At 43.6% G+C, this 18,986-nt stretch overlaps 2 protein-coding genes across 3 annotated transcripts in view; both read left to right on the top strand.

The window, feature by feature from the left end:
• The window catches only part of c2cd2l (c2cd2 like), a 120,504-nt gene extending 113,592 nt beyond the window's left edge, over positions 1-6,912 (top strand). Inside the window, exons 12-14 of one of the 2 annotated variants that reach the window (XM_078532799.1) lie at positions 1,766-1,902; positions 3,257-3,542; positions 5,460-6,912. In XM_078532799.1, the coding sequence (XP_078388925.1) occupies positions 1,766-1,902; positions 3,257-3,542; positions 5,460-5,689 (653 nt within the window). In that variant the 3' untranslated portion in view covers positions 5,690-6,912. The remainder of the gene's footprint in view (positions 1-1,765; positions 1,903-3,256; positions 3,543-5,459) is intronic. The other variant, XM_078532803.1, reaches the window with a different exon arrangement.
• A 9,231-nt stretch (positions 6,913-16,143) lies between these two features.
• On the top strand, positions 16,144-17,827 carry h2ax (H2A.X variant histone). Its single transcript, XM_078532786.1, has one exon. It carries the CDS (start codon positions 16,190-16,192, stop codon positions 16,649-16,651), a length of 462 nt encoding a protein of 153 aa, XP_078388912.1. The 5' UTR covers positions 16,144-16,189; the 3' UTR covers positions 16,652-17,827.
• The last annotated feature ends 1,159 nt before the right edge of the window (positions 17,828-18,986 follow it).

Raw genomic sequence — 18,986 nt, forward strand, 5'->3', positions numbered from 1 at the left:
CCTTTTGTGATTTATTTACCAGGACATCCAGATCCCTCTTCACCTCAGAGTTCTGTAATCTCTCTCCATTTAAATAATGTGCTGCTTTCCTATTCTTTCTGCCAAAGTGGACAAGTTCACATTTTCCCACGTCATAGTCCATCTGCCAAATGTTTGCCCACTCACATCTGTATCCCTTTGCAAACTCCTTATGTCCTTTTCACAACTTGCCCTTCTACCTACTTTGTGTCATCAGCAAATTTAGCAGCCACACATTGGTCCATTCATCCAAGTAATTGATAAATAATGTAAATAGTTCAGGCCCCAGCACTGATCCCTGTGGTGCTCCACTGGTTACATCTTGCCAACCTGAAAATAACTATTTATCCCTACTCTTTGTTACCTGTTAGCTAATCAATCCTCTATCCATGCAAATTTTTTTTCCCCCCCCTACCATGAGCTCTTATTTTGTGTAGTAACCATTGAGGTGGCACCTTATCAAATGCCTTTTTGGAAATCCAAGTGCACCACATCTACAGGTTCCCTTTTATCCACATAGTTTGTTACTTCCTCAAAGGACTATAATAAATTAGTCAAACACAATTTTCCTTTAAAAAAAAAATGTTGACTCTGTCTGATTGCATTAAAGTTTTCTAGCATTTTCCCTATGACAGATGTAAAGCTAACTGGCCCATTCCCTGCTTTCTGTCTCCCTCCTTTCTTGAATAGAGGAGTTGTATTCGCTATTTTCCAATTTGATGGAACCTTTCCAGATTTTAGGGAATTTTGGAAAATTACAGCTAACCCATCTAATATCTCGCAGTCATTTCTTTTCAGACCCCAGGATGAAGTCTATCAAGACTTGGTGACATGTCAGTCTTTAGTTCTGATACTTTTCTCAGTACCCTTTTCCTGGTGATTGTAATTGTTTTTATTTCTGGGATGTTATTTGCGTCTTCTACAGTGAAGTCAAACACGAAATATCTATTTTCTGGATCATTACTCAGTGCAATGCCCTGACCAATCAGAGTCAAGCTTGCCTGGTTTGATATTTCAAACAACTGGCAGTTAACTGCCAGTCTCCATTAAGGTGCATTCTGCAAGGCAGCACCTCTACCAATCAGAGTCCACTTGCCAATCAATCAGCACTCTCTTCTCATACAGTATAAAGTTGTTGCTTCCCCTGACATTGGTATTCTTGCAATTGTCCTGATGAGTGCAAGGCAAAAAGCTTCACAAAATATATTTTTTTTACACAAAATATCTATTCAACGCTTCCACCATTGCCTTATTGCCCATTATTAATTCCCCGGACTCTCTCTCTAGAGGACCAACTCTCACTTTAGTTACTCTTTTCCTGTTTAAATACTTGTGGAAACTCTTACTATCTGTTTTTATATTTGAGCTAATGTCCTTTATTTAAGTTTAAAACACTAGTCTTAGACCCACATTTCTCTCCCTCAAACTGAATGCAAATTTCAATGCTATATACCTACTACCTCTCTGTCCCACTCTCCCTCCCTGCTGCATCCTCACGGTCTCCCTGCTGCTGATCTTGCTCTCTCTGCGTCCCCTCACTCTCTCTGCGCCCCCTCGCTCTCTCTGCGCCCCCTCGCGCTCTCTCCGCCCCCTCGCGCTCTCTCCGCCCCCTCACGCTCTCTCCATCCCCTCGCGCTCTCTCTCTCTCACTGACTCTCTTTTTGCCTTCCTGTCTCTCCTTCTCACCCGTGTATGTGTGTCTCTCTCTCTCTCTCATACTGCTAATAATGTTTGTATGTGTGATCAGCAGTGGATAATCACCTAGCCAATGGTTTGGATCCGGTGGTACAGACAGCAATCCGGCAGCTGACAGAATCTGCCAACAAGCCCAGCAAAAAGACACCAACTAAACGCAGCACATTGATTATATCAGGCGTTTCCAAGGTAATCCTCTGTCTTCCACTGTCTGGTGTAATGAATTCACACTCTGCAGCTCACTGGGGGTTTTCTGCTAATGTTGCTCCTGTACCAATCAATCAGTGGGTGACTGAAAGCAGCCTGTAGGTTAGAGAGCAATAATCCAATCAGTGGTTTAGGAAGAAGTAATGAACTGTGAAAGTTTAATTGACCAATATAAATCGCTAAATGTGACTTAATTAGTGCAGGAACCTTACTGATAAATGTTTGTTTTTTTTTACGATATATTATTAGCAACTCTCCTATGCTAGTTGTTCATGACAAGTCAGACAGAAGAAAATTGCACCATGTAGGTGGGTGTCACTTTAAGGCTAAAAGGTGCACATGTTCTGCATTTTTGAGATGATTGTTTGGGTCAATTAGAGTTCAAGTTGCAGCTGAGACCCTGGTTTTGTTTGATTGATGGGCCAAATAAGATTTTCCAGATGCTGGAGAGCTCCTATGTACTTTAAGGTGGTAAGTTTGTTGGGGAGTGGAACTAATTGGGGATAGCTCTTTCAAAGAGCTGGCATGGACATGATGGGTCAAATGGCCTTGTTTGTGCTGTGTTATTCTATGGTATAATCTTTGACAGAGAGGGAGCTGAAACTCTTGTAAGATAGAGAGCTAAGAGTCAGATGTCGAAAGTGCAAATGATCCTAATTGTAACAGTCTTGTGTATAGCGCGCTCCTCCCAGAAGCAGCACGCTTAATTCTGCCAAACTTCAAACATCAGACTTGTGGCTTATCATCTTCTCATTGGGACAAGAATTTCAACTTTCTGCCAGTGATTGTCAACTTGAGATCATTTAATTGTTTTAACTGATTTTTCTGATCCTCTTCAGATCTTCACAGAACTGCTACAGCACGGAAGGAGGCCATTTGGCCTATCGTGCCAGTGACAGCTCTCCGAATGAGCAATGCACCTAGTGCCATTCGCCCCTTAACCCTGCCCATCCTTCCTTTTCAGATATTAATCCAATTCCATCTTGAATGCCTTGATTGAACCTGTCTCCATCACATTCTCAGGCAGTACATTCCAGATCCTAACCACCCGCTGCGTTAAAAAAGGCTTCTCCTTATGTCTCCATTGCCTTAAGACAATGAAAGTGAGGGCTGAGGGAAGACAGTAGTTTGGAGCCAGTCAGACAGGGAGAATGACCCAGTTCTAGTTGAGGAACTCTTGGTGTATTTAATCAGTCACTGGTGACTGATAGTCATATAGTGTTGCTACCCAGTTAGGTTCTATGCACATAAAAGCCCAGTGTACTCTGTCTTACCAGTTGACCTTTCCTATGTCTGCCAAGTACATGCTTACCTCCTTTCTTGCCCTCTGACCCAGGTCCCCATTGATCAGGAAGAAATGGCTCTCTCAGTCGGCTACGCAGCTTCCATGGATGCCTCTCTGCAGGGTGAGGCAGGTCTGCCGGCTCTGCCTCACTGCAGTGCTCAGAGTGCGCTGGACTCTCCCAAATCTGCCGACTCCCAGAACCAGTGGCAGATGGTCAATCAGGACCTGGATGAAGCAGCAGTATCGGATATTTCCGAGCGGCCATCGGTGGACGATGTCGAATCAGAAACTGGGTCAACAGGAGCACTTGAAACAAGAAGCTTGAAGGATCACAAAGGTAAAAGGAAATTGATTTCAGTTGTAATGTTCTTTTTGTGTTGTACTGTTCCCTCCTCTCTCAAGGTAGATATACCATGCACTGCGTAATATACGTATAACATATGTTCTATACATTATACATTATATAGGAATATTGGAACATAGGAAATAGGACCAGGAGTAGGCCATTCAGCCCCTCAAGCCTGCTCCAACATTCAATAAGATCGTGGCTGATCTGGTAGTAACCTCAAATCTGCATCCCGCTTACCCCCCGATAACCTATCGCCCCCTTGCTTATCAAGAATCTATCCGTCTCTGCCTTAAAAATATTCAAAGACTCTGCTTCCACTGCCTTTTCAGGAAGAGAGTTCCAAAGACTCACGACCCTCTGAGAGAAAAAGTTTCATCTCATCTCCATTTTAAATAGGCAATCCTTTACTTTTAAACAGTGACCCTCAGGATCACTCCCCTTTTCTTCATCAGAATCGTGCCATGGGGACTTTTACATCAACCTCAGAGGACAAATGGAGCCTCGGTTTAACATCTCATCTGAAAGAATGCATTTTCCACAGTGCAGCGCTCCCTCTAGTGCACTGGAACGTCAGCCTTGATTTATGTGCTCAAGTCTCTGGAGTGAGACTTGAACCCACAACATTCCAAAAGATGGCGGGAGTGCTACCCGCTGGGCCACAGCTCCTCCAAACTTGACTCTGCTCCCTGACGATGCCAGTTGTTGCTGGGGTACAGTTCAGTGGGTGCCAGCTGTTTGCTAGCTCTTTACTTAAGTGACTATTCCTCATGTATGAGCCTTGACACTCAGCAAATGATTTAATCATGAAGACGGTACATATATCTAAGACCAGTCCTATCCACTCAAGCGCACGTTGCATGAGGTGTCCCTGGCGAATCATTAAGAGGGGGGAAAACCAGAACGATTCTTTCCTACTCCTCAACCTCTGCTTAATACAAGGGGCACTGAGGCCATTTGTAGTTCACTGGGGGCTGCCATAACTGAGATCAACAAACTCAACGCCATGGAGACCCAAACCAGGGACTTTGCTGGTCTGTGTAACGCGGTACCACATAGGGTGGTGTATTCATGAACTGAGCCATAGGTGACGTTTAACCCATGTAACCCTGCAATTGCACAAGGCTCTGAGCCAGTCAGGTTCCTTGAGTGGGTCTAGTGAAAGGAATGACGCCATGATAATAAAATGTTGTTTTGATCTATTTTATATTACCTGTTGTGAACATAACATCGTTAGTGTGCAGGTTTAACACCAAATTAAGGGCGAATTTAGTATTATTATCTAGCGAAATTTAAGCTCCCAAACTCAGCCTTTGCATGAGATCTTTCCAAGACAAATGTAGTTTTTGAGTTGAGCCATCGGTGGAGTCCTGATTGGGACTAACTAATCAATGAGGCACTGCAGTGCAGTCTGAGTCTAAACCTGTTACAAAGAGGAATGTTAATTACATTAACCTTAATCCAATAAAAACTTTGATTCTTATTAACATAACACACTAAAGAGTTAATGTTTCAGGTCAATGACCTTTCATCTGAACTGTTACTGTACTGTATGTTTGGATGTTGATGCTGATGTTGTCTTTGTTCTTTGCTTGTCTATGCTGGGATGAGTCACCAATGAACATTAGAAACATAAGAACATAAGAAATAGGAGCAGGAGTAGGCCATTCGGCCCCTCAAGCTTGCCCCACCATTCAATAAGATCATGGCTGATCTGCCCCAGGCCTCCACTCCTCTTTCGTGCCAGCTCCTCATAGCCCTCAACTCCCCGATATTTCAAAAACCTATCCACCCCCTCGTTAAATACTTTCAGTGATCTAGCCTCCACGATTCTCCCGGGCAGAGAATTCTAGACATGTCCTTGCCTGTGTTGCTCTGACTTTAGTTTCCTCTTCCCTTTTCCTGCAGTCGGCTTCCTCCGCAGCAGCACAAAGCTTTTGTTCAGGAGGAGAAACAAGCAGAAGGAGCCAGGTTTCAGCCACTCGCACGATGACCTCTCCAACGTGAGCGACAGCCCCGCCTCCACGCGGAAGAAATCGGGCAGCTTCTCGCGGAAGCTGATCAAGCGATTCTCTTTCAAGTCCAAGTCCAAGTCAAAGGCCAGCGCTAACGGCAGCACCGCGGCAACTGGGAACTGACTGCGCTGGGCTTCCCAGGGAAAGTTGTCAGACAAAAGACCTGGACTACCCGGGGTAGATCAACAGGTGACGAAACACTTGGGCCAGTCGGGAGTTTTTTTTGCAGTAATTCTTCTCAATGACTTTTCTGTGAAATGAAAGGAGTGCTGCCATCTTTCATCGATCATCGCTTGTAAAAGCCATTCTTGCAGTGACCTTCCTCCCTAGTTATATCACAAAGCATCAAAGCATGGAGGAAGCCTGAAGCTTTTAACACCCTGAAGCTAAGGATGACCTTGAGTCAGGAACTGAGACAAAATGCATTTGTTTGGTGACACTAGCTTTAAATGTAAATTCTCTATACCCTCCTCACCGCTTCCCAGTTTTATTTATTGAAAATCTATAATGATGCCAGGTTTGGCAGCTGTGCAAGATATTTTACGAGAGATTCTGATTTATTGTTTTAATTGGGATGAATGAATTCTGTCCTTTCATTGATTGCTAACTCTTCTTAAATGTTTGCCGAGTTATATCGTACTGTTGTTTCAGAAAGTAAATGAAAAGACAAGTGTGAACTCCTTCACTACTTAGAAAGAAAACACCTTGACTTAGCGTTGCCGCACTGCTCATAGTCCCTGAACAGAACCAAGAAGTGGATGGTGAAATTAGTTAGTTTTGCAGGACAGAATGCATTCTCTGTGGGGAAAGGGGGATCATGTCAGTGAGTTGGAATATTTTGCTTTTAACCTGCACTTAGTTCTTCAGGTTCGCAGGTCTCAATGGCCGATCTTCTCATCCACTTTCCTAAAGTGTATGTGTAATAAATTTAAGCTGGAATATTGTATCCAATTCTGGACACCACACTTAAGGAACGATGTCAATTCTTTAGTGAGGGTGCAGTGAAGGTTTGCTAAAATGGTACCAACAATGTGTGGACTTCAGTTACGTGAGAGGCTGTACAAGCTGGGCTTAGTCTCCATAGAGCAGAGAAGGTTAATGGGACATTTAATAGCGGTATTCAAAACTATACGAAGGGTTTTGATAGATTAGTTAAGGAGAAATTGTTTCCAGTAGTAGAAAGGGTCGACAACCAGAGGATGCGTTTAAGTTAGTTGACAAAAGAACCAGAGGCAAATGAGATTTCTTTTATTTTAAATGTGGGGATTTGTTGTGATCTGGAATGTACTATCCGAAAGGGAGGTGGGCACATTTAATGGTAATTTTCGGAAGGGAGTCGGGTAACTAAAAAGAGGGAGAAAAGTGCAGATCTATGGTGAAAGAGCAGAAGGGAGTGGAAATGATTTTAGTTGCTGCTTCAAAGATCTGGTGCAAGCGCGAGCTGTCTATTTAGCTGTATTGTTCCCGTGATTCTGTGCATGCTCCATTAGGTCACGGAAACTCAGTGCACTCGGTTTATAACAAAACCATTTCAATACACCATCAGAAAATGCGGAAAAGCACTCAGCAGGTCAGGCAGCATCTGTGGAAACAGAAAAAGAGTCAACATTTCAGGTCGATGATCTTTCATCGGAACTAACAAGAACGAAAAGTTAACTTGAAACATTAACTCTATTTCTCTCTCTACAGATGCTGCCTGACTTGATGAGTATTTCTATCATTTCTGTTTTTATTTCAGATTTCCAGCATCCGCAGTATTTTGCTTCTTGTCAAAATGCCATCCACCGGATAGAAACTTGGGTAACGGGCTAGAATTTGAATTGAAAGTAAGGTTTGCCACAATCGAGGGAGCATTGGCATGAAAAGTACCCAGTGTGCCCATTACCGCAGCACACTGTGAGCACAGTATTTGGTGATTGTGGTCACAAAGGCAGCCTGCAGTGAATAAGTTAATATGTTATTAGAGGAATGTCGTTATACATGTTGTACATAGGTTTGTGGTCGTGGGGATCTACCTGGAGTGCTAGGCGCCACTGTCTGTAAAATAAAAACCTGCCTTGTGCTCAGATCTTGCAGCATGCTGGCCCCTCAGTAGCAATAATCTGGGTACACTGTAACCTCTCGAGTCCAGAAATCTATCATTCGGAAACACCAGTTGTCCAGAAATTTTTGGAGCAGGCACAAGTAACTCACAGCATCACTTTAGTACAGTACTTTGGGAGCGGAAACATGGAAGATACCAGTATTTAGATGGGTTTAAAATAGAATTACTGCTTTATCATGTTTTATCACTGTTTTATTCTTCAGCTAAATACTTGTATCTATGGAGTTTCAGTCACAGAATTGTGGTTAGGCATTCGAACGTTATTCCATAATCCAGAAAATTCCAAAATCCAGAAATGACTTGGTCCCAAGCATTCCAGACTGGAGAGGTTAGTGTTTCTTGTTCTCTGGATACAGAGAGGTTTCCTGGAAAGTGAGAGAAGGTAAACTGAGAGTCAAGGTTGTGAAAGGTTTGTTTATATAGCAATGTGAAGATGGTCAATGGAACTGTTCTCTTCGCCATGGACTCCAATATGTCATTAGGGCCGAGGGAGATGGTTATACGGAAAGCATTAACAGGATTTATGGACTAGATCCCCACCTACAGATGCCTTTCTAGATTTTGTTTTCCAGGTACATATTGAGGCATCTCAATTGCCATTATAACGAGGGTGGAACCCTGGTTCAAAGAGATGTTTGCAGATGGTTCTTTGTGAGATATGAGTGTAAAAAGTTTATTGTACATAGTAAATTTTAATCTAGCGTCTGGGAGGGGATGGTAATGGGGGATATATGAGAGTGGTTATATTTATGATGTGAAATTGTTTTAGCATTTAGGCAGTGACTTCCCCCAGCAGCAGGTGACACTCTGCAGATCATTGACAGCCATTTTGTTTTCAGTTCATTTAGATTATCAGGTGAATGGGATGGAGTCTGTGCTGGGATTGTGATCTTAAGTATTGCTGAAAAAAGAGACATGTCAAAGCTTTTCGTCTTGCACTCATCAGAACACTTGCAAGAATACTAATATAAAGGGGAAAACAACAATTTATACTGTATGAGAATAGAGTGCTGATTGGTAGCGGAACTACCATGGAGCATGCACCAATTGATTGACTGACAGTCAACTGCCAAGCATTGTTTGAAATTTAAGCCAGGCAGCTTGACCCTGATTGGTCAAGGCATTGCCCTGAAGAATGAGTCATTTATTTTATTTAGCTGAAAAAGGTGCAATGTGTTTTCTGTTTAATATATGTAGCTTCCAGTATAGCATAAATTCTCATACAGTATAAATTTTTGTTTTCCGCTTATTTTGGTATTATTGCAAAGTGTTCTGATGAGTGCAAGGTGAAAAGCTTCGACTGTCTCTTTTTCAGCAATACTCAAGTTCTGTACTACCAAACAACTAAATCTGATCTTAGCTCAAGTTCTGAGGTTTGTTTTGCCGAGACTGAAATTTTATCAAAACCCCATACAAACTCAAGAACTACGTGTCTCCAGAGAAGTAATGGTCAGATAGATAGGTGGGGAAAAAAAAGACTCCACGTCTTCAGTTTGCCTTTTAAGCATGACTGAACATCCTGCACGACAGTTAAACTACCGAGACAGCGAAAGTGGAGAAGTGCGATGAGTTTGAAAGGTCATCATTCACACAGTAGCTGCTATTGATTTTCAGAGTGGTACCTGCTGCTATGAAAGGAGTTAGTCTAACTACAATAGAAATACACCATTTGAAGAGAAAACAGACTAAAAATGGTCTTTAAACATTTTCCCATAAAGTGTTATGGGCTGCACTGTCCTGAATATTAATTTAAACCAAGACTCCAAAGAGAGCACACGCATCTTTAATCACCATGGAAATAAAAGTTGATTTTAAAAAAATTGTATCAATCATTTTACAACTGGATGTTTAATTGAGAATCTGATCATTTTTCTGAATATTTACATTTACAATTGAGGATTTGCTTCAGCACATTATGAACGTCGCATGTCTCACTGGTCGCTTCTCAACTGTAATGATGGATCTGTCATTCAGACTGGCATGCCTTTCTTTGTCCTGTAGGTCACCAGGTAGATTGGGGTGCAGGGTAATTTGTCTGCAGAGCTCCAATGTGTCGGCACAGCATGGTCATTCCCCTCCCCTCTCAAACATGGTGAGGCACCAGGAGTGGCATTTTGCTGAAATTCTATTTTTTTCTTTACCCAAATAATGTTCAGCGGCACAATCACGGGAGCCCAGAAATAACTGTTGGTGATATCAGCATGTAGGCACTTGATGGGGGTTATTTTAATTTTTGCCCTTGGGTAAAACCAACAATTGTGAATCAGCAGCCTGCCTTTTACATTTTGCGTAATCACATTGCAGTTTTTATATATATATATACATATATATATATAAATAAATAAATATATATAAAAACTGGTATTAAGACTCAGTTAGACCATACCTGGGGTAAATGTAGACTTCTGGTTGCTGTATTATAAATAACATGTAAAGTCACTATAGAGGGTTCAAAATGTTGACGAGGATGATACCCAGAATGCAGGGTATACCCGTCAGGATAGGATACCCGGAATGCGGGGGTATACCCGTCAGGATAGGATATCCGGAATGCGGGGGTATACCCGTCAGGATAGGATACCCGGAATGCAGGGTATACCCGTCAGGATAGGATACCCGGAATGCGGGGGTATACCCGTCAGGATAGGATACCCAGAATGCGGGGTATACCCAACAGGAAAGGATACCTGGAATATGGGGGTATACCCATCAAGATAGGATGCCAGGGAGTGAATAGTATAGTGCATTTAAGGGAGACTAGATAAGCATATGAGGGTGAAAGGAATGGAGGGTAACGCTGATAGATTTAGATGAGGAAAGACTGAGGAGCCTCAAGTGGTACTTTCAGTACAGTCATTCCCCATTGCCTGTGATGAACCTGTGCAGCTGCTGTCTTGCTGATGGAACCCGAGACTATAGTGTGCATTCTGAGTGAATCTAGTAGGGCTTTGGCTCCAAAGCATTCTGTGCAATGTGTGGACAACTTGCAAGAGGTCTGACTGATACAGGAGCTCACCTGCTGGTAATAGTACAGGATTGGAAGTAAGATTTTAAAATGTGTCACTTGTATTCCACGCAACATGTAGACACCAGTCTGTAGATGTGACACCTTGTACAGCACAGTAGTATTTTAAGCTTCTAAGTTGGGTACCTTACAAGAAGCCTATTGGAAGAGATTTATACGTGTTGCTCTGTGCATCAGCATACCAGGAAGGGACATCTTGGAGTTGATCATTGATATCTAAATATGACTTTTGTTACATCTGAATTTTATTGATCTTAAATAAAATAGGTTCTGTGGCCTCACCAGATTATCATTATCACAGGAGCTGTCTTAATTTTTGCCCTGTCAGAGATTCCCACATAAGGCCCCCAACGTGATGCCATTGTTTATGCCCAGCAAATTTGGCTGCATTCAGGAAGCATTTAAAATTTCCAATTAATCTATTGGATAAACTTTCAAGAAAGGATTTTCCATTCTTTGGTAGTTTTTGAGGTTGAGAGAATTCTCTTGTTTAGTCATCACTTCCCCCAATTTCTCTGTAAGCGTGAAACATGAGAGCAAGAGACAGCCACCCCACGGAATCCATCATTGCTGCTCTGAGCAGGTCACAAAGAGTTATCCAACACAATGCTGAATGGAGGTGTTCCCTTCGATAGTGTCCCACAACCTGGGGCTGGATTTTTCTTCCTCCCAACGTTTGGAGGAATTGCAGGTTCCAACCCAGCACAACATCAGAAGTGGACCCCTTGTTATTTCTTCATTCTTTTATGGGATGTGGGTGTCGTTGGCAAAGCCAGCATTTGCTGCCCATACCTAATTGCCCTTGAACCGAACATTTCAGAGAACAGTTAAGAGTCACATGGAGACTAGGCAAGGTAAGGACAGCAGATTCCCTTCCCTAAAGGGCAGTAGTGAACTAGATGGGTCTTTATGACAATCATCAATGGTTTCAGGGTCACCATTACTGAGACCAACTTTTTAAATTAAATTAATTGAAGTTAAATACCACCAGTGCCACGGTGGGATTTGAACCCATGTCTCCAGAGCATTGGCCTGGGCCTCTGGATTACTAGTCTAGTGACATTACTACAATGCCACCATCTCTCCCCTTATGTGAGTTTGTTAGTGCCGGGCTATTAATGACTGGAGGGGGCTCTCACCATTCAGTTAAGGATTGCAGGCTTGCTCCTGAAATGGAGGGCCAATGGAATGCCCCACTGCCTGAGTAGGAACTGCTGACGTATGTAGGAGAGCGAGAGAAAGGTGTCGTCTGAACATTGTTTAAAAGTATAAAAATAGTAAGAGGCCACTGATGGCAGGCAGGCCTCATGGAGGGAACACAGCGAGGCTGCCTCTTCTCAGGGGACCCACCTCTCAGCTTAAAACTACCAATCAGCTCAAGATACCGGCTTTAATAGGCCCCTTCATCACCTTTATTGGCTACCTGCTACTTGTGAGGCAGGTAGCCATTCCGCCCCCTCCCCCTTTTTGAAAATGGCTCAGTGGTGGAACTGTGCCGATATTCTAGCCGGCGGCATGAAATTCCGGAGCTGCCCCCATCAAGCCTCATAAATCTGCCCCCGGTATCTGTTCAGTCTCCCCACAGTATGCAATAAATGCTTCATTGTTGCAACATTTGATTCCACGGTCATGCTGTGTGATCTCCATTTCATTACAGCGTAAAATCAGACTGTAGTTTGTAGAAAGCTTTGCAGAATGTCAGCAGCCATTGGACACCACGACCGATGGAGTAATCGGTTCCAAAAATAAAGAAGTCCAAAAATTGTATTTGTATCCGATAAATGAAGTTCTCTCACTTGAAGTCTCCAACATTTCTCGCCATTGTAACCATTCTTGGGCATCAAAGTCATTCCAATCAGGTCCTGCCAGAACAGAGTAGGTCAGAGACTAGGAATCCTGCAGCGAGTAACTCACCTTCTGACTCCCCAAAGCCTGTCCACCATCTACAAGGCACAAGTTAGGAGTGTAATAGAATACTCTTCACTTGCCTGGATGAGTGCAGCTTCCACGACACTCAAGAAGCTTGACACCATCCAGGACAAAGCAGCCCACTTGACTGGCACCCTATCCACAAACATTCTCTCCCTCCACCACTGATGCACAGTGACAGCAGTGTGCACCACCTACAAGATGCACTGCAGCAACTTACCAAGCCTCCTTAGACAGCACCTTCCAAACCCACAACCACTAACATCGAGAAGGACAAGGGCAGCAGACACATGGGAACACCACCACCTGGAAGTTCCCCTCCAAGCCACTCGCCATCCTGACTTTGAAATATATCGTCGTTCCTTCACTGTCGCTGGGTCAAAATCCTGGAACTCCATCCCTAACAGCACTGTGGGTGTACCTACACCACAGGGACTGCAGCGCTTCAAGAAGACAGCTCACCACCACCTTCGCAAGGGCAATTATGGATGGGCAATAAATGCTGGCCTAGCAGTGACGCCACATCCCATGAACAAAATAAAACTTCATCTACCAACCAACTCCACAAGTGCTTGCTCATACTGTATGTGAATTTCGAAGATTAAGGAATGAATTGATCAAAGTTTTCAAGATATTAAGGGACACTAAGAGTCTTCCCTATAGGATAGACAGAATCTATTTCTGCTAGTTGGGAGTCTAGCACCAGGCGGCATAGTCAACAAATTAGAGCTAGACTGTTCAGGAGAGAAATTGGAAAACTCTTCCATAAATGGCAATTGATGCTAGATCAATTGCTAATTTTAAATCTGAGATTGATAGATTCTTGTTAGCCAAAGGTATTAAAGGATATGGGGCAAATCAGCTACGATCTCACTGAGCAGTGGAACACTGAACGTTCTTATAATGCCTCAGTCCTCAGTATTGAGTTTGGCACTGATCTATACTGCATACCTCATAAGCTTCATGATGAAGATTGTTCATTTGTACATCCCTAAAATCAAGTGCACAGGAGGTCTTTTTTTCAATTCTTGCATGGGATGTGGGCAGCACTGGCAAGGTCAGTATTTGTTGACCATCCCTGATTTCCTTTGCTAGCCTATTTCATAGGGCAGTCAAGAGTCAACCACATTACTGTGGGCCTGGAGTTACATGTAGGCCTGACCAGGTAAGTATGGCAGATTTCCTTTCTGAAAGGACATCAGTGAACCAGACAGGTTTTTACATCAATTGATGATACCATTACTAAGACTAGCTTTCAAATTGCCATTTTATTAATTGAACCAGCAGCTGCTATGGTGGGATTTGAAACTGTGTGCCCCAGGGGAATTGCCTGGGCCCCTGGATTACTAGTCCAGTGACATTAACACTACGCCACCATCTCCTCCTAACGTGGTACACTGGGTAGTGTTCCTACCCCTGAGCTAGAAGCTTTGGGTTCAAGTCGCCCTCCAGGACTTGATGGACAAGGAACTAATGTTAATAACACAAACAGGTTGAGAATCAATTGCCAATCCTTCCAACATACACCAATGGCAGGCGGTAAGAGTGGGAGAAATTCCTGGTCAGTAATGTGATGGAAAGAAAATTGGAGCTTATACCATCACTATCCATAACTCCAGACATTCATAGCGTGCCACAGGAACTCTGACTCCCTGTGGAGCTGGTTGATTTAGTTGGCCGGATGGGTGGTGTGGATCAGATTGGGGTTCGATCTCCTAGCTCCGGCTGGGTGGACTTGGGGGCTGCCTCCTTGCCCGACCCTTGGTCGGAGGTCATGTTGTTGTGGGTCAGATGTGCGTGAAAACTAAAATGGAACCAGAAGTTGAGAAGCAGCTCCTTGAAATGGAGAAGGGCAACATCCTCTCTCAGTTGATAAAAAAAATCAAACATACATGGTCTTGTACAGGCACAGAAGTTTCAAACGGCTTGGAGCTTCATGAAGCAACTAGCAGATGGTCATATGATTTTTGACTAGTGGGGGGTTGGCAATGAAAGAAACTATTGTCAAGATGGTTATCATTGTACTTCCAGTAGGTGAAACTGTTATGACTTCACACAAATCTATAAATTGAACAGACTTCAACAACAACTTGCTTTTTTATGATGATGAATAATATCTAAACAACATTTTCTTCTCAAAGATGTCTTTCTGTGGCATTAACGATACCTTAAATATTCAAAACTAATATCTGGTTAATTTCCTGTGGGTGTTTATTCTGAGGCTAAATCTCCTGTGCAGTTTTAACCAGTTTGAACTCTGTGGCTAATATGTTGTGTGGTTTTAACTGCACTCCTGCCGGCCGCCCATCTTCCACCATCTGCAGACTTGAGCTTGTCTAAAACTCTGCTGCTTGTGTCCTAACTCGCATCAAGTCCCAACACCCCAGTGCTCTCTAACCCACACTAGCTTCCGGCTAAGCAAGTGCCTCGATTTTAAAACTCTCAACCTTGTTTTCAAATCTCTGCCAGGTGTACAACCCTTTGAGGTATCTGCTCTAATATCTGGCCTCTTCATCATCGCCGCTTTTAATTGCTCCAATGAAACATTGGCTTCAGTTGCCTGGACCCTAAACTCTGGGAATTCCCTCCCCAAACCGGTCCACCTCTCTTCCCTTCTTTAAGATGTTCTTTAAAGCTCTTTAACCAAGCTTTTGTCCATCTGCCCCATCCCCCTTATGTGGCTCAGTGTCAATTTCTTTGCTTCATATGGCTCCTGTACAACGGCTTGAAACGTTCTGGGAGGTTAAAGGCACTATATCAATGCACGTTGTTGTTAAACAATGGAACCTGCTCTGAAATAAACAGCAATAGACAGCAGCCCCATCCACAATCTGTGCTTATATGATATCGGGTGCATTTTCGGTTTCTTGCAATCTGCTTTCTTTATAAAAGCTGATTGCAACAAGGAATCAAAAATTCCAATGAAGTCTGCTGGATATGAAGTTGCTTTTTCTATCACAGCTTCAGTAAGTGATAAAGTCGCCCCTGAGCATTTGCAGAAAGAGAAATATTTGTCCCCGACTCGGGATGAGATTTGACAGAAGTGGAATTGTAAACCAACTGGGGTTTAAACTCGCTACACAAGTTTTCTTTTGTTCACATCTTTCTTTATATCTAGCGACGATTTTTCTCTTTATAAAACAGGGAAATGATGTTTTCCCTTAATGCTCTAATGAAATACGGATCAATACATTTTAAATCTTAAAAAAAAGAGCTCTTTCATATTTCATTTAGTTTAAGAGCCCGCTTTAATTAACGCGCGCCTTTTCTCATTCAAAAAATTTAAAGAGGGTCAAGCAGCGGGAAGGCCAGCCATTGGTCGGCGGCTATCCGAATCGTCCAATCACGGAGGAGCGCGGGCGCGGAGCGCGGGTCCCGGTGCCCGCTCGGATTGACGCGGAGGGGAGCCAATAGGAGGGGAGGCGGGTCTCAAGCCGATCCAATCGGAGGCGGTCCGGTGGCGAAACGGAAAGGGAGGGGTATAAAAGGTAGGGGTTGGTTGGGGGGGAACCTGCTGGTGGAAAGCCGAACGGCCGACGCCATTTTGGGAAGCGAGCGAGGGAAGATGTCCGGGAGAGGGAAGAGCAGCAGCGGCGGCAAAGCCCGGGCCAAGGCCAAGACGCGGTCGTCGCGGGCCGGCTTGCAGTTCCCGGTCGGCCGGGTCCACCGCCTGCTGCGCAAGGGCAACTACGCCGACCGGGTCGGGGCCGGGGCCCCGGTCTACCTGGCGGCCGTGCTCGAGTACCTGACGGCCGAGATCCTGGAGCTGGCCGGCAACGCGGCCCGCGACAACAAGAAGTCCCGCATCATTCCCCGGCACCTGCAGCTGGCCATCCGCAACGACGAGGAGCTCAACAAGCTGCTGGGGGGGGTCACCATCGCCCAGGGAGGAGTCCTGCCCAACATCCAGGCCGTGCTGCTGCCCAAGAAGTCGGGCTCGGGCCCGGCCACCGGCAGCAGCGGAGGAGGAGGAGGGGGCGGCAAGAGCGGCGGCAAGAAGAGCTCCCAGCAGTCGCAGGAATTCTAGAACCTTCGCCATCCAAAACCACCCCCCCACCCCCCCCTGCCTGCCACCACCACCACCACCACCATATCCTCCTCATCCTCCTCCAACAGTAAGAAAATCATGAGATGGACATTGAGACAGACTTTAAACCCCTTTCCCCTTTAATGGCCCTTCTCAGGGCCTCCCACATGGACACAGGGGGCTCCTGGTATATGTTGGCTTTTTTCCCCCCCCCCTCCCCTCCTTTACTACCCCCACCACCACCTCCTTTTATTCTTTTTTGTTGTCTTTTTATTCTTGAAAAGAAATGGAAATTTTTCATTAAATTACTGCTTTCTTGCCTGATTTTTGGGTTTTGGGGGGGGTGGGGAGGGGGTTGCAGATTTATCAGTTGGGTTTGCCATGAAGTTTTGGTCATTTTCTTTTTATATTTTTCAGTTTACTTTGAACCTTTATTTTTTGCAATGGGATGGGTGGGGGGAACTGTATGTTTTTGCCTTTTTTTTTAAAGAAAACAAAATCTTTTGGCTGAAGTGGAATTAGTTTTTCTTGGGTTTATATTAAAACAAAAAATTGCTGTGTCTAGCTTCAGGCTGTGAGCGACTTTCAAGTCAAGTTGTTGCAGTCTTAATAAGTTGACCAAAGCAGTTTTGTTGGATTATTCAAGATATGATTCAAGAACGTGTAACAAAATGTACTTGTCCCAATAATTGTAGACTGATGTTCAGTAGTAAATGGGTTGTGTAACCTCAACTGTAACTGTTCTTTAAATAACTGTTTTTCTGACAAATGTGGTGCTACCTCAAGTATCCAGCTATACGGTTACATTTGAGGTTTCTTAAAAAGAAATGTCAAGATTAATGTGCTCGGTTGGTTTACCCTTAAGCAAGGTTTTAGATTTCGAACTACACATTACATTTACTCCAGATTAAGAGGCAAGAATCATTTTGAAAACCAAGTAAAGCTGCCTTTTTAAGTGGGTGTATGCAGCTGGCATTTTGTAGACTTTGTTTGGCAAGTGAATTGTACACTGATATTTTGGAAACCTGTTTGAACTGTCTTTAGATAAAACAGTAGCATTCCATGTATATAAGTAAAGTTACTTGTCTGGTCTGCTACCAGCATTGACTTGGGTGGGTGAGAGAAGATTTTAGTCAGTTCAGAATAAAGATTACTTATTTACTTTTTGAAATTGAATCTGTATAGATCTTGTTTTGTTAGAGTTCCCCTTCACAGATGGGGTTACTGAGAAGCATTCTTGTGGCATGTTCACCCTAGCAAAGTACAGTACTTGGGGCATGTTCCAGTCTGAAAAATGCACCTCACTTTCTGATGTGGAATCCAGTACACTGACTTTCAGGAAAGATACCTCAATGCCAGCACCAGTGACTACCTGTTCAGCCAACAGTAGTTTCCTTTCTCCTGACCAGTTGTTTAGACTGAGTAAAAACACAATGTTTGAAATACTCAGATCAGGCAGCATCTCTGGAGGGTGGATTAGTTTTGCTTCAGGCTGCTGACTTTTCAGAACATAATATAAGATGAAACAACATTCTCCATAAATGCTACCTTCCCTGCTGAGTGTTTTTAAGCATCTACAGTGTTTGTCTCGGTGTTAGGCATTCAGTTTTTTATTTAAATTTTTTCACATTTGACAACCCCCCCCAAACCCTCATCCACAAAAAAACTTCAGATTTCCAGTTCTTGTACCATCAGCTAATGGCAGCACGACTTTGCCTCCTGTCAACCTCTTTTGCTCAGGGTAGATCAACCCCAGGATAAAAGCAAGAAACTGCGGATGCTGGAAATCCAAAATAAAAATACCTGGAAAAACTCAGCAGGTCTGGCAGCATCTGCGGAGAGGGACACAGTTAACGTTTTGAGTCCATATGACTCTTCAACAGAACTAAGTAAAAATAGGATCTGTTGAAGAGTCACACGGACTTGAAACGTTAACTGTGTTCCTCTCCGCAGATGCTGCCAGACCTGCTGAGTTTTTCCAGGTATTTTTGTTTTAGATCAACCCCAGCTTGTTGAACCAAATCTTTAGCTAAAATCTTATCTCCTGGAACTATTCTGGTACATCTGCATCTTTATGGTGTAGCAACCAGAACTAGATGCCGTGCTACACTTGTGCCCTAACTAGAGCTTTCTAAAGATAAAAGCAAAATAATGCAGATGCTGCAAATCTGAAATCAAAACAAAAAAAAAAATGCTGGGAAATCTCAGCAGGTCTGACAGCATCTGTGGAGAGAGAAACAGTTAATGTTTCAAGTCTGTATGACACTGAAGAAGGGCCATACGGTCTCAAAATGTTAAACTTTATCTTGACAGATGCTGTCAGACCTGAGGTTAT

Source organism: Cetorhinus maximus, chromosome 2, assembly GCF_964194155.1.
Source record: "Cetorhinus maximus chromosome 2, sCetMax3.hap1.1, whole genome shotgun sequence".
In the NCBI taxonomy this organism is placed as follows: Eukaryota; Metazoa; Chordata; class Chondrichthyes; order Lamniformes; family Cetorhinidae; genus Cetorhinus; species Cetorhinus maximus.